Source organism: Macrotis lagotis, chromosome 8 (assembly GCF_037893015.1).
Source record: "Macrotis lagotis isolate mMagLag1 chromosome 8, bilby.v1.9.chrom.fasta, whole genome shotgun sequence".
NCBI lineage: Eukaryota > Metazoa > Chordata > Mammalia > Peramelemorphia > Peramelidae > Macrotis > Macrotis lagotis.
In genome coordinates this window covers 138,888,392-138,901,235 of record NC_133665.1, presented here as the reverse complement: position 1 = coordinate 138,901,235, position 12,844 = coordinate 138,888,392, and the positions used below count along the sequence as shown (strand labels likewise).

Genomic DNA, 12,844 nt, shown 5'->3' with positions numbered 1-12,844 from the left:
AATTTGCCTCTGGTATTTATAAGCTGTGTGACTGATTCTCTGAACCTCAAGTTCCTCTTCTTAAAATTGAAGATAATAGCTTCTATTTGCCTCAGGTTATCTTGAAGCTCAAATGACATCATATTATATTAAGTCATTTATAAAATGTAAGGTATTATATAAATGTTAGTTAGTATTATTATTTGATCCCTAGACTATTGCTTTTATGAAGACCTGGAGACCCTTATCATCAATGTACCAAAAGACAACAATTTTATAATTCTAAGTGCCTTTAAGATAGAGTGGCTCAGATTACCAGACATGGCAGGGTGGCCTTGGGAGGAAAGAAGTTGGAAACAGCAATAGTAATGGTAACTTACTACTGAAGACTTGTACATCTCATGACCTTCTCATCACAAACACTGTCTTCCATTTACCTAAATACAACAAAACTTCCTGGATTCACCCTCATAGCAAACATTGACATCTATTAGACTATATGATCCTAAGGAGACGAGACAGACAGGATGTGAAAGTGACAAAGGCAATGTGTGGTGTAGAGTGCTGGACAGATCACAGACTCATCCTCTCTGAGCTAAATAGTCACATTTGTTCCAAGACAAAATTTGCTCCCAGAAGAATTAATGTCAAGAGATCAGAGTGTCTCTCTGAACAGGAACAGTTTGTTGCTAACTTGGAGGGAAATTTGAGCCAACACAAAGTTGGCAACTGTGGAACAGCTTTCAGAGATCTGGTAGACAGCACTGCATATGCTAATCTGGGCCAGAAGACTCCAATGAAAATGATGGGGAAGCTGCTAAATGATAAATGGGAACTCCACAGGGTTTACCAGCAGGATAGTTCATCCATTTCTAAGAAGGCAGCATTTAATTCCATTAAAAGTAAAGTCCAAGTGGGCACAGTAAGAAGGCAGATGAAATTCAATTTTATGCAGACAAACCAAAATGCTTTTATGATGCCCTGAAGGCTATTTATGGGCCAAAGACATATGGTACATCTCAACTACTCAGTTTTGCTGGATCCATATTAATTAATGATAGGGACATGATCCTAGAGAGAGATGGGCTGAACACTTCCATAGTGTTCTTAACAGATCATCATCAATCAATGCAGAAGCCATTGACTACTTCTCACAAGTTAAAGCTAGTCTATCCCTAAATTCCAACTGAAGAAGAGGTTTTGTGCCATTAGGCTCCTTTCAAGTGGCAAAGCACCTGGTGCTGATTCTATTCCAGCTGAGATCTACCAGGTGGGGGAATCCAATGCTCATATAAAAGCTGACTGAAATGTTCCAGGTTGTACGGCAGGAGGAGGTTATCCAATTGAAGGATGCCTCCATTGTCCATCTCTATAAAAGTAAAGGGAATATACTGTCCTGTGACAAACACAGGAGTATCTCTCTTTTAGTCAATGCTAGTAAGATTCTTGTCAGAGTCCTTCTAATACGTGGATCCTTCATCTGGAAGATGGTTGTATACAACATTTGTAGATCTGACAAGACTTTTGATACCATCAGTCAAAATGTGATTGCCTGGAGAAGCTCATTAGTATTATACTTTAATCTCATGATGGCGTGCATGCCCAGGTTCTGGAAATGGGACGATGCTCTTGAGATTTCCTGGTCTCCAATGGAGTGAAACAAGACTGGGTTCTTGCTTCGTGCTTTTTAACATGATGTTTTCAGTTATGTTATCAAATGCCTTCATCCAGTGCTACTGCACTGATGGCAAATTTTTTAACTTGAAAAGAACACAGTAGAGGGAGTGTTGGTGCAGGATCTTCTTTTTGTAGATGACTGAATTCAGTGCAGCTTTTGAAGCCGAGATGCAACAAAATCGATCGATTCCCTGTTGCTTGTACTCATTTTGGTCTAACAATGAACACCAAGAAGACCCAGGTGTTCCATCAGTCAGCACCACACCGTCCATGAGTTTTAAATGTTGTGGACAAGTTCACTTACCTTTCCAGGGAGGTACACAGTGATGATGATGTCAACACATTCATTACCAGAGCTAGCTCAGTATTTGGGGGGCTCCAAAGGAAAGTGTGGGAGAGATGAAGTATTAGACTGATTACCAAACTAAAGATCCATAGAACCACTGTGCTCTGTGATACCTGCACAGTCGACCAGCACCATGCCAGGAAACTGAATCATTTAAATTGTCTTAGGAAGATTTTGAAGATCACCTGGCAGGCTAAGATACCAGACACTGAGGTCCTTTCTCAAACTAACTGCCAAGCATTCAAATCTTACTCCAGAGAGTGCAGCTATGATGCTATATATCATTTGCTGGTCACTTTGTTTGAATGCCAAATGTCCCCTTGACAAAAATTTTATGGAGAACTCACCTAGGGCAAGTGCTCACAAGGGGGTCAGAAGAAGCAATACTAAGACACCCTGAAGGTCTTCTCTTAAGAACTTTAGAACTGATTGTGCAGCATGGGAGACACTGGCACAGGACCACCCAGCATGGTATGCCCTCATCAGAGAGGGTACTCTGCTTTTTGAGGAAGGCAGAATTGAAACAGTTCAAAGGAAACCTGAGTATGCAAGTTTAGAGAACTCACCCCAAGTGTTCACATGGACTATTTATGCCTGATCTGTGGAAGAGAATTCCGAGCTTGTATTGATCTGATCAGCCACGGTTGGACACACTGTAATTTGTCTCTAACATAGTGATGTCATTTTGGTCTTCTTCGATAAAAAAGGACAAGAACCAACCTATATGCTTTACCAAAAATAAAGTTCATCACTATACATTTTAGTATCACTATTAAGAGCTCGTATTTTTTCTATTAATAATTTTCCATATTCAGAGGAAACAAGAATAAAAGGTACAAAAAATTCAATGTATGAACCTGTGGTATTCTTTCATAATTAAAATAGTCAAACAAAATTAATTTTGATTTAAAGAGAAAAAATTTAATGAAACACTATGGAATTTTAAAGCATGTCAGCAATAGATGACAACTCTTTGAGTCTGAGAAGCTGTACTTTTCTTATGAGTTGACCTTTCTACGAAGACATATTTTTCTAGGGTCAACCTTCAACTGGTCAACTTCTAGGGTCAACTGGAAATTGAGATGCTCAAATATAAATACTCCTCCTATAAAGCCGCTACAATCCCACATACCTTCCTGTATGCTGTTCTGTAGGTGGTTCACAATAGCTGCTAGAATAGTGGAGAGGCTCATCACTTGGGAACACTGAGCCAGGCCCAATGTGAAGAGCTCATTCCAGCAGGCACGTACCAGGCTTGTATTACAGTCCTGACTAGAGAGAGAGAAATACATAAAAAGGAGAGATTGCACATTTCACATTTTCTTGGTGTTTCTTCAAATTATCATTAGTTATTTCAATGGTCAACACAGTAGTGCTTTACTTATAACTCTCTTTGTATGTCTTTAAAAGAATTTTTTGAATTTGCATACAAATAAGAGGAGCTTTTCTGGTAGACACTTGGTCAAATTCCAGTGTTTTCTCATCTTTTTATTATTAATATGGACAGCCCTTTATAACTCATTTTCTTCACAAAACCTCTGTGGGTTTCATATTGACCTGAGGTCATAGTGGTTAATAACAATAATTCAGTGACAACAACATTAACCCAACCAGAAGCTCAGAACACTTTCTCTACATCCAAGCCCAGTGATCCTTCTGCTCCCCTACTGCAAGCCTGTGCTGTCACGTACAGGTATAAAACTGTACCTGTGCTACCAGTCCTCACTGACTCAGTGAACCTCAGGCTGAGGTCAGTGTGGGAACCTTCCTTCTTCCCATGTGCAGCTTCACAATGATGCTCACCTTTCTCAAATGTCAGAGTAAATTAAGCATTTCCAACTCTGCGCACATTTCAATTCTTGAAGTCAGATTTCATATTTTATGTGAGCTTTTAAATTTTATTAAAATAGGCTCCCCAGTGAGAAATCACTCTTCCTTCATTTTTAAAAGTTCCTTAGGACAGTCAGGTGTGAGAAATCTTCTCCTGGGGAGGCTGAGACTGGGAGATCTCATGGATCATGCTCACCACAGGTCAGACTGGAGTCAGTATGGGGAGCCCTCAGAGCAAATGGGGGCCCCCGAGGTTGGTGGAAGAGGGATGAACAGGTCTAGGTTAGAAACAGGGCAAGTGCAAGCTCCCCTGCTGATCAAAGCAAAACTGTGAACCTGGGGGCAGCTCTCACGTTCAGGGACACTGAGATCCCTGCAGCAGTGCCTGGGACCAATGGCAGCATGTAGCTTTCCTTTCACAAAGTAGTTAGACATTTGGGCCATCTTGCTATTACCACTGATTTTAATATCAGATTGATTTTAGCAGCCAATGGAAGCTATTTGACTACCTGAATGGCTTATCTTTGAAGACATGGAAAATAGACTTCTTTACTCCTTCTATTATAAAGTAAAATGAATCAATTGTCTTCTCACTATGAACCTCCTTTCTGACCACTTCCACTCCACTCCACTGGGCTGGTACAGCTGCAATCCTCTCTAGGGACCAGGGGCTTTTGCATTTGAGTCAGATGGCTAGGCCAGGCCAGCTAGCCACAGAGGACCATGAGCCTACCCACCAAGGTATCACCATCACCATCTCCTCCTCACATTTATGAAATGCTTTTTATGTTTTGGATGTGTATTATTATTTCCATCTTGTACTTGATCCAAGTTCTGAGCTCTGCTAGGTGAACTTGTCTTGCTATGGCCAAGGCTACCATGACTCTTGCTGTACCATCTTCCCAAGGACGTCCTACTTTCCCTGTCCTTTGATTCCAGCCCGGCTCCCCCTGCTTCCCCAAACCCCTCCTTAGAACATAAGTACTATGGCCTGTGTCTTCAGCACTGGGCAAGACATGGAGAAATGCTCACATTCTCTTTCTGAAGCCTTTCCTGCCAACTGAAATGCTCACTAATCTCTTCCTTCTTTGGTGTCTTGTTACTATTGTTTACTATCTATAGCTTTGTTATGTTTGGAGTCATGGAATGTTTTAGGTGGAACATTTGGTGTTCCTCTGCTCCATTAAAAGGTAAGCTTTCGAGGCAGGGCTCCTTCATTCTTGGCAAGCACATGGGAGGTACTTGAGACATGATCCCCTTGTTTAAAGAGGAAGATACTGAGCCTGAGAGGTTAATGGCAGAACTAAAACCTGAAGAGGCCTGACTCCAAGAGTTCTTAAAGTAGGGGCATAAGAAATTAGATAATTTTTGAAATATGTTTATCTCATCTCTTTGTCTTTGGAATTTTTGCATCCTTAGTCCTTTGTGTATAACTTGCAGAGTGTCTAATTCTTGATGAATGGAAGCAGGACTTCTTACAAAAAAGACATTTATAGGGAGCCACCTATTGAATCTTGGGGACTTACATGCTCATTCAGAGGAAGTCACTTACCCAAGGGCCTGAAAGGCTGGAATGGATCTGGCCCAGTGCATTGACAGGAAGAGCAGTCGTGATGCTGATTCACAGATGTAGTGCACGTTGAGGTACTCTGGCATCGGGCTAGGCATTGTGAGCTATGGAGGAAGGGGTACAGGTGGCAGGTCAGCAGCAGGTATAAAAAGAGTTGCTCTGTTTTAGAAACTGAAGAACAGACCACCGGCTGTGATCAAGAAGGCTGGACCAGACGCTTTTGTATTTGAATCAGATGGCTAGGCCAGGCCAGCTAGCCATGGAAGACCATGAGTCTACCCACCAAGGTATTACCACCACCACCTCCTCCTCACATTTATGTAATGCTTTTTATGTTGTAGATGTGTGAGTATTATTATTTCCATCTTGAAGATGAAGAAACTGAGATTTGTAGAGGTTCTGACTCAAGTTGACCACTTCCTGGCTATAGTATTAAGCTATAGTTTGTCAACAATATAGGGGAAATAGAGAAAAATGATAGACAATGATAGGGAAGAAATAGAAGTAGGTTATGAGGTCACATTGAATGAAAACATAACAAGTAAGTAACGAAGAATTTCAACTCTCTAAGTTTGGGAACTCTTGACAGAAGTGAGTTGCTAATAGTGTCTATCAACCAAATAATAGGGGGACAAGAGGGACATCTCTGTGGCTGCAGACAAATCATCATCCAAAGTTTGTAAAACCAGAACAATCAGCTGATAATTATCATGATCTTGAAAATGAGAACAGTACAACAAAGAAGGCACATACTTTAAATGTGACATGTGTATCTGTAAGCAGGGGCCCCTCGACTTCAATGATGGGTGTTGACTGATCTCTACTGATGACATGGATGTTCCCTCCTCCTGTAGGATCCATCCCATCTGCTAAGTTTGGTGTTGACGAGCCATCTGTGGTGTTAAGTGCTTTTGCCAAGGTATCAAATGCCCTTAAAGCAAAAACAAATCATATAGAAGGATGTGAATTCATAGCCTCTCAGAGGGAATAAGTCACAAACTTAAGGCAGCTTTAGGGTGATGGAATGCTTCTCAATATTTTACATAACGTAACAAAGAAGACTTTTATCCTGAATTTTTATGTAGATTTTAAGCTTTCAGTCTTGTTCAAATATGCAATGTACTTTATTTTATTTCATTTTTTTTATGGAATATATAGCCTAAGCTTGACTTAGGGGAAATTTTATTTTTCTAAATTCTTAATTAATTTTTTATTTAATATTTATTCTCATTTTGTACAAATGTTTTTTTACATTAATAAAATATTCTTGTTTAAGAGTAAATGAAATACCCCCTCCCCCCCATAAATATAGACTTGCTTGAGCAATAAAGGGGAGAGAAAGCAATGTACTTTAGAAAGCCACAACCTGGATTCTAGTTCTATCTCAAGCTTGCAAGTGAATGGGGATCCCAATCTAGTTCTCACTTTTTTTATTTAGAAAAAACAGCAAACCACATGGTGGCACTGACTTGTTTGCTCTTGAAGAAAGACATGACAAAAATAACCTAGTTGTGAGATTTTTGAGATAAAATATAATAGAATAATTTGGGGAGGGAAATAGATACTCCCTCTGCTTAGAGAAACTTGGAACTTAACTGATGCCTTTGACATTGATGAGCTCTATATAGTTACTTAGAAAAAAGAAAAAAGGAAAGCAGGACAAAACAGAGACAACTATTTTTTTTTAGTTTGGTTTTTTTTTTTTTTGCAAGGCAATGGGGTTAAATGGCTTGCCCAAGGCCACACAGCTAGGTAATTATCAAGTGTCTGAGGCTGGATTTGAACTCAGGTACTCCAGACTCCAGGGCCGGTGCTCTATCCACTGCACCACTTAGCCACCCTGAGACACAACTATTAATAGCAAAATACAACAAAAATGCTGAATTGCATGTAACATTCATTTAGTAAAGAAAAGTATTAGAGTAGTTTTTTTCCCCTGTTTGTCACTAATTATGAAATTGTTATTTATTTTTAACTTCAACCAGTTAAGATTGATTTGCTTAAATACAGCAAAATTTACTATTTAAACTACTATTTAAAAAGAGACAGACTTTGTTCTCACAGTGACCCCTTTAAAGTTCTACTGTAGTTGTTTAAATAAGAATGTCCCAACTGGTCACCACATAAGGAGGCTTTCATGCAGGATGCTACCCTGAGTTCCTACCGAGTGATCTCACTTGCTGATTGGTCCTCTGGTTGGAGTTCTGAAGGGTCACCATTATTCAGAGATTCATTGAGGTTGGCAAGGGATGTCACTACATTTGCCAACGTGCCTAGAGCACCCTGGCTTGTCTCGGCCTAGAAAAGACAAACACATGAAATCACACAGAGGAGAGAAGGCAGCAAAAGTTCTGTGCCTGTCCTATGGCCCCCAGGCTATAAGGCAGAGAGGAAACAGATTCTTTGCTTCTCCCCTCCTTACATTTGGAAAGGGATCCAAGTCTTCGAGGAGGTGATTTGGCTCAGTGGAGCCGTACCATGTTTTCTGAGGAAGCTGCAGTTGAAGTTGCCTGGGACTAAGTCTCCAGGCTACAAGCTGAGCTTGGGTAGGCTTCCCGGCAGAGCCTACTGCTCCTCTTCCAAATGTTCCTCTTGACACAATTACTCACCTCTCTTCTGTGGCTATGGCAGAGTCGCTACAGTTTAACTCACCTGCAATCATAAATGAGCTCTTTGCCACAAGACCATGAGTCTGTTTCACAGCACAGCAGTGCCTGCTTCCTTCCTAGAGGCAGGGAAGGCTTCCTTGCATTGTGAGGAAGCGCTCATTTTGTGCACTTTAGTGACTGGCTTTTCGTGAAATGTGAGACACATGACCACCACTGGCTGCCATTTTAAGAGGAACTGTCTTAAGTAGTATCAAGGGCAGAATTATCTTAATCACACAGCCACCTTTGGCTCCAGTTAACAGATTCTACTAGAAGTCTGACTTTAATATATTACTCTTCTCCTCTTCTGATTTAAAGGTCAGAAACAACCATCTTCTCTAAAAAAAGTACTGATCAGAGAGCTGGGGTGGAGAGTGGCATGGACTAGTGGGCTCTTGGGGCCCTCCTAGTTCTTTAAGTCTGTAAGTCTCAAAGCTCTGCTGTGATGGGTGACACAAGGGGGCAGCTGTGCCAACCTAATAACTGCTGAGACAGAAGCAACAGTCACTGGTTTTGCAATGCACTATCAGTTAGGAACATGTCTTCTCATGGGATGAAATTGTCTCATTTTGACTTTCCCCACAGGGTATCTGTCTTCATAGGCTTTTACTTCAGCTGGTTTTAATTCAGTCATATCTTGTCCATTTTAGTCTAGCCCCTTGCCATGTATTCAATTTCAAATGGCTAATTTGCCACCACACTTATGTTTAGAAACCTGAGCATATGTTCTCAGGACAGTTTTACAAAAAGTAATAATGGATTTTTTTTTATCAAAAAGGATTCAGAACAAGTGAACACAACTACTACCTAATAAATTCCTACCTTTTTGTGTGCTAGAAAATAAATTATTTTTATCAAAATGAAGCCATAGCACTTTCAACAAGCAAACTCTAAATGCTAACACGTTTTAATAATTAGGAGATGACAATATCATTGCAACAAAAAACCTGAACTTTTTTTTTTTGTTTAGGTTTTTGCAAGGCAAATGGGGTTAAGTGGCTTGCCCAAGGCCACACAGCTAGGTAATTATTAAGTATCTGAGACCGGATTTGAACCCAGGTACTCCTGACTCCAAGGCCGGTGCTTTATCCACTACGCCACCTAGCCGCCCCCCAACCTGAACTTTTCTTAAGATAACTGACATTTTCACGTGTGGTGTTGAGTTGGGAGGTGCTGGTTATTGGTGAGTGGTCCTTGTCATAATATAAGTAAAAGACAAACTTCTTCAGGGAAGGAAACAGATCTCGCACACAGACACTAATAGGGTGATTATTTATGTTAAAAATTTTGAGATGTACATATTTCAAGAAAATATTTTAAAATATTTTTTAAAAGTTTAAAACTTAAAAAACTTAAAAAATTCAAATATTTTAAAAATACCCATTTTTTTTTTTATTGCTGATAATGGTTACAAAGTACTTTCACATGCTTCATCTCATTTGAACCTCAGGATAAGCCTGGGAAGTTAGTCTTATTTCTACTGAATATTATGGATTTTATTTAGATTTTGGGGGCCAGGACCCAAGGCTAGCGAAGCGAAGAGATTTGCCCAAGGTTCCATTGGTAGGACACAGAGTCAGTCTTCAAATCTAGCTCTCCTGACTATAAGTCCAGAGTTCTCTCAAGGGAAGGAAAAAAACAGGTGACAAATTGTTACCTTAGAGTCAGCAGCCAGAAGGACTGTGCCATCATCACGTATCAAAGGTTGCTGGATGTTGACAAGCATTCCAGGATCAAGAAGACCTGTTTGTCTATTAAAGACACAAAGACATTCAGAGAAGCTTCTGGTACTTTACTTGTTAGTTATATCATTCTGATTTATTTATGTGATATATTGAAACTCAGAGTTCTTAGGAAGGTTTGGACTGTCTTTAACAAATGAAAAATCTCGACAAAAATTTCTAGAATGAATAGATGATTCTCCTCTACTTGGGTGAGAATATCTGAAGCATCAACCCACAAGACTGTCTTGAAGGGTTGTTAGGCCTCCAATTTGGCTTAGTAGAAATTCTGCTCCAAAATTTAAGTTCCCTTTAGGGGGACATCACAAATTTGGTCTTAATTCCATTTTCTTCTATATCAGGAATTCTTAAGCTTTCAAGTATCCCAGATCCCTGTGACAGCCAGACTGGGTAAGCCTGACTAGAGACATCTTCTCAGAATCATTTTTTAAAAATGCATAAAATAAACTATATAGAACTACAAAGAAGACCAATTATAATGCAATAAGTTATCTAATTCGAAAATAAGTTCATGGACCTCAGTACAAGAACTTTACATAGATCTGTGGCTTCCTTGTCTTTCTTTCTTAAACCTTTTAAATTATGTTTGACCTATTGATTAAATGCAAGTGTCACTGCATCATTTATTGAGTATCTAATCTTGTCTGGAAGGAATTCAGAAAAGTTTTCTTTTACTCTATACTTCATAAAAAGCCTCAGATGTTGACTTTCTGAATAACTGCATTCAGCAGACAGAAGTTCTAATAATAAAAAAAAATGTTCTTTCAACAAAAGATTTAAAGTCTTTTTTGGTAGAAGTATAACTACTGTTACAAATAAAACATTTTTAGGCACAACTCCTTATCTTTAAGGGGGTATAACAAGGAGGGGCTAATGGGAATCTGCTGCAGAAGGGACAGGACAGAGAATGAGGAAAGGCTCCCATGACCCTCTGTCATCCTCTACCAATCAGCAAGTACAGACAGTGAAGTAGGAAGAAAGTGTGATTATCAGGTGACCTTCTGAACATGACAACAGCACCCATTTTCAGGGTCTGACTCCTCTAGTACCCTGAGCCTCCCTCTGTCTTAGTCTCAATCCTTCCTCCTTAAATCCTTCTGCAAACATAAGGAGCAGAGCTGGCCACTGACCTTGTTCCATCTTTGTCTGCTACAAAAGTTGGCGTGGCTATCAAGGGACTTCTTAAGTCTTTTCTGATATAGATTTTTTCTGTTGAAGCTGCACAATTGGTCGGTTTCTCCCGCTGCACATCAAAAGGCTTTCTTTCACTCTGAACAGCTTAAAGAACAACATAAACTTGTGTTTAAAGAAAACAAAACTAAAGAAAAACAGAACTGCTCAGGCTTACCAAACTCCTATCAGAAAGACAGGAGAATGAAGGCAAGAGTACCCCGAGAGGCAACAAGGCTTGACATCTCCTTTTTCAATTGGTCATCCTCTATACTTCTGGGAAAACCAATTGTACATAAACATTGCTGCTGCAGCTGCAGCAGAGATGCCACTTTGGTTCTGACAGCCAGGCCACTGTACCATCCTTCAACTTACTTGGGATAAGAGTCAACTTACCAAAGAAAAAGAAGAAACTACACTAGAAAAACAACTAGGGTGACATTATCAATTGCCTTGGCATAAACAATTCTTTTTTATAACTTTATTGTGTGCCATCAGCAATGTTTTTGTATAATTGGTTTTCCCAGATGTATAGAGGGTGACCAGAAGAAAAATGAGATGTCAAGCCTTAGTGCCTCTCCGGGTACTCTTGCCTTCATTCTCCTGTGTTTCTGATCTGAGTTTGGTAAGCCTCCTGAGCAGTACTGATGTTCCTGGATGTGGTCTCTGCTTCATCCTAGAGATTATCTCTGTTTTTGACCTTTACTCTAAATCTATTTTGTCTCTTTTCATAACAGTTTCTGGTCCTATGTATAATTGTGGTCTAGTACAAAGAGGGTGAGTGGTTTCTATATTAGTCATTTTTGAATTAGCCTATCCAAATTTAGAAAGGTTCATTATCAGGTTGACTGCTGGCTGATTGTTTTTCAACCGCAGCAATAAAACAGATCATTCATCTATTTTGGTTCAGTGTTGAAGAAACTTATCTGAAAGTGTCAAAAGTCCCCTTTTCCGACAACTCGAAACTAAAATATCCTATATAGTTAAGTCCAAATTAATGTTAAGTAATAATGCTTCCTCTCTTCCATATATATTTCCCTACATTAAGGGGTCCTATTTGAATTTGCAAAGCCTAATTCCATTGGGCTGAGATGTAGTGAAAAGATAGCTATTTAAAGTACACTTCTGCACTGCTCAAAAAAGAATATAGAAAATATTGAGATATACTTCAGCTGTCAATATATTTCCCTCTTTTCATATTTAGGGGAAAAGCACTCAATAACACACTACAGAAATTTTATGGTTTTCTCTAAGATTGAGAATGCTATTAAGAAGGGCCCAAACAGCAAAATTATTTGAATAGAATCAATCTTCATTATATCTAGTCTCAGTCTCTGAAGAACACGAACTATGTCTAAAGTAGAATTTCTTTTTATTTTTTAATGTCCCTAAAGAAATTAGGGTAATGTCCTATCTAGAATGGGTGCTATGTATAGATTCACTGATTCAGAGCTTTAATTGCTAAATAAACTTTTTAAAATACTGCTATAATGGCTAAATTCATACTGAAATTAAAATGAAGTGGCTGATGAGTGTTTTTTTCTAGAATGTTTTAAAAGCTTTTAGTTCCTAAACAGAATTGTGCCCATTTTTTCTTGCAGTTAATAAACTGTAATTTTTAATATTATTCATTACTCACATTCCATTTTCATGCCCATCTCTAAACACTTTTTAAGTCTACAGAATTGGCAACGGTTCCGATGATGTTTATTGATGATACAGTCCTGGTTGCTTCGGCAACTGTACGTCAAATTCTTCCTTACACTTCTTTTAAAGAAACCTTTGCAGCCTTCACAACTGACAGCCCCATAGTGACGACCTGGGGAGAGAAAATGAATGTGAGTTCACCAAAAGAAAGTCATGTTTGCTCCATTCTCAATAA

General features: G+C 39.2%; 1 protein-coding gene across 6 annotated transcripts in view; it reads right to left on the bottom strand.

The window, feature by feature from the left end:
* Window positions 1-12,844, bottom strand: part of NR2C2 (nuclear receptor subfamily 2 group C member 2) — a 137,649-nt gene that overhangs the window by 12,707 nt on the left and 112,098 nt on the right. For 5 of the 6 annotated variants that reach the window (XM_074198487.1, XM_074198483.1, XM_074198484.1 and 2 more), the window contains 7 exons: window positions 12,602-12,781; window positions 10,923-11,070; window positions 9,708-9,801; window positions 7,567-7,700; window positions 6,156-6,333; window positions 5,385-5,506; window positions 3,135-3,274 (listed from right to left, as the gene is read on the bottom strand). In XM_074198487.1, the coding sequence (XP_074054588.1) occupies window positions 3,135-3,274; window positions 5,385-5,506; window positions 6,156-6,333; window positions 7,567-7,700; window positions 9,708-9,801; window positions 10,923-11,070; window positions 12,602-12,781 (996 nt within the window). Of the gene's footprint in view, window positions 1-2,568; window positions 2,730-3,134; window positions 3,275-5,384; window positions 5,507-6,155; window positions 6,334-7,566; window positions 7,701-9,707; window positions 9,802-10,922; window positions 11,071-12,601; window positions 12,782-12,844 lie in introns of all 6 variants that reach the window. The other variant, XR_012470984.1, reaches the window with a different exon arrangement.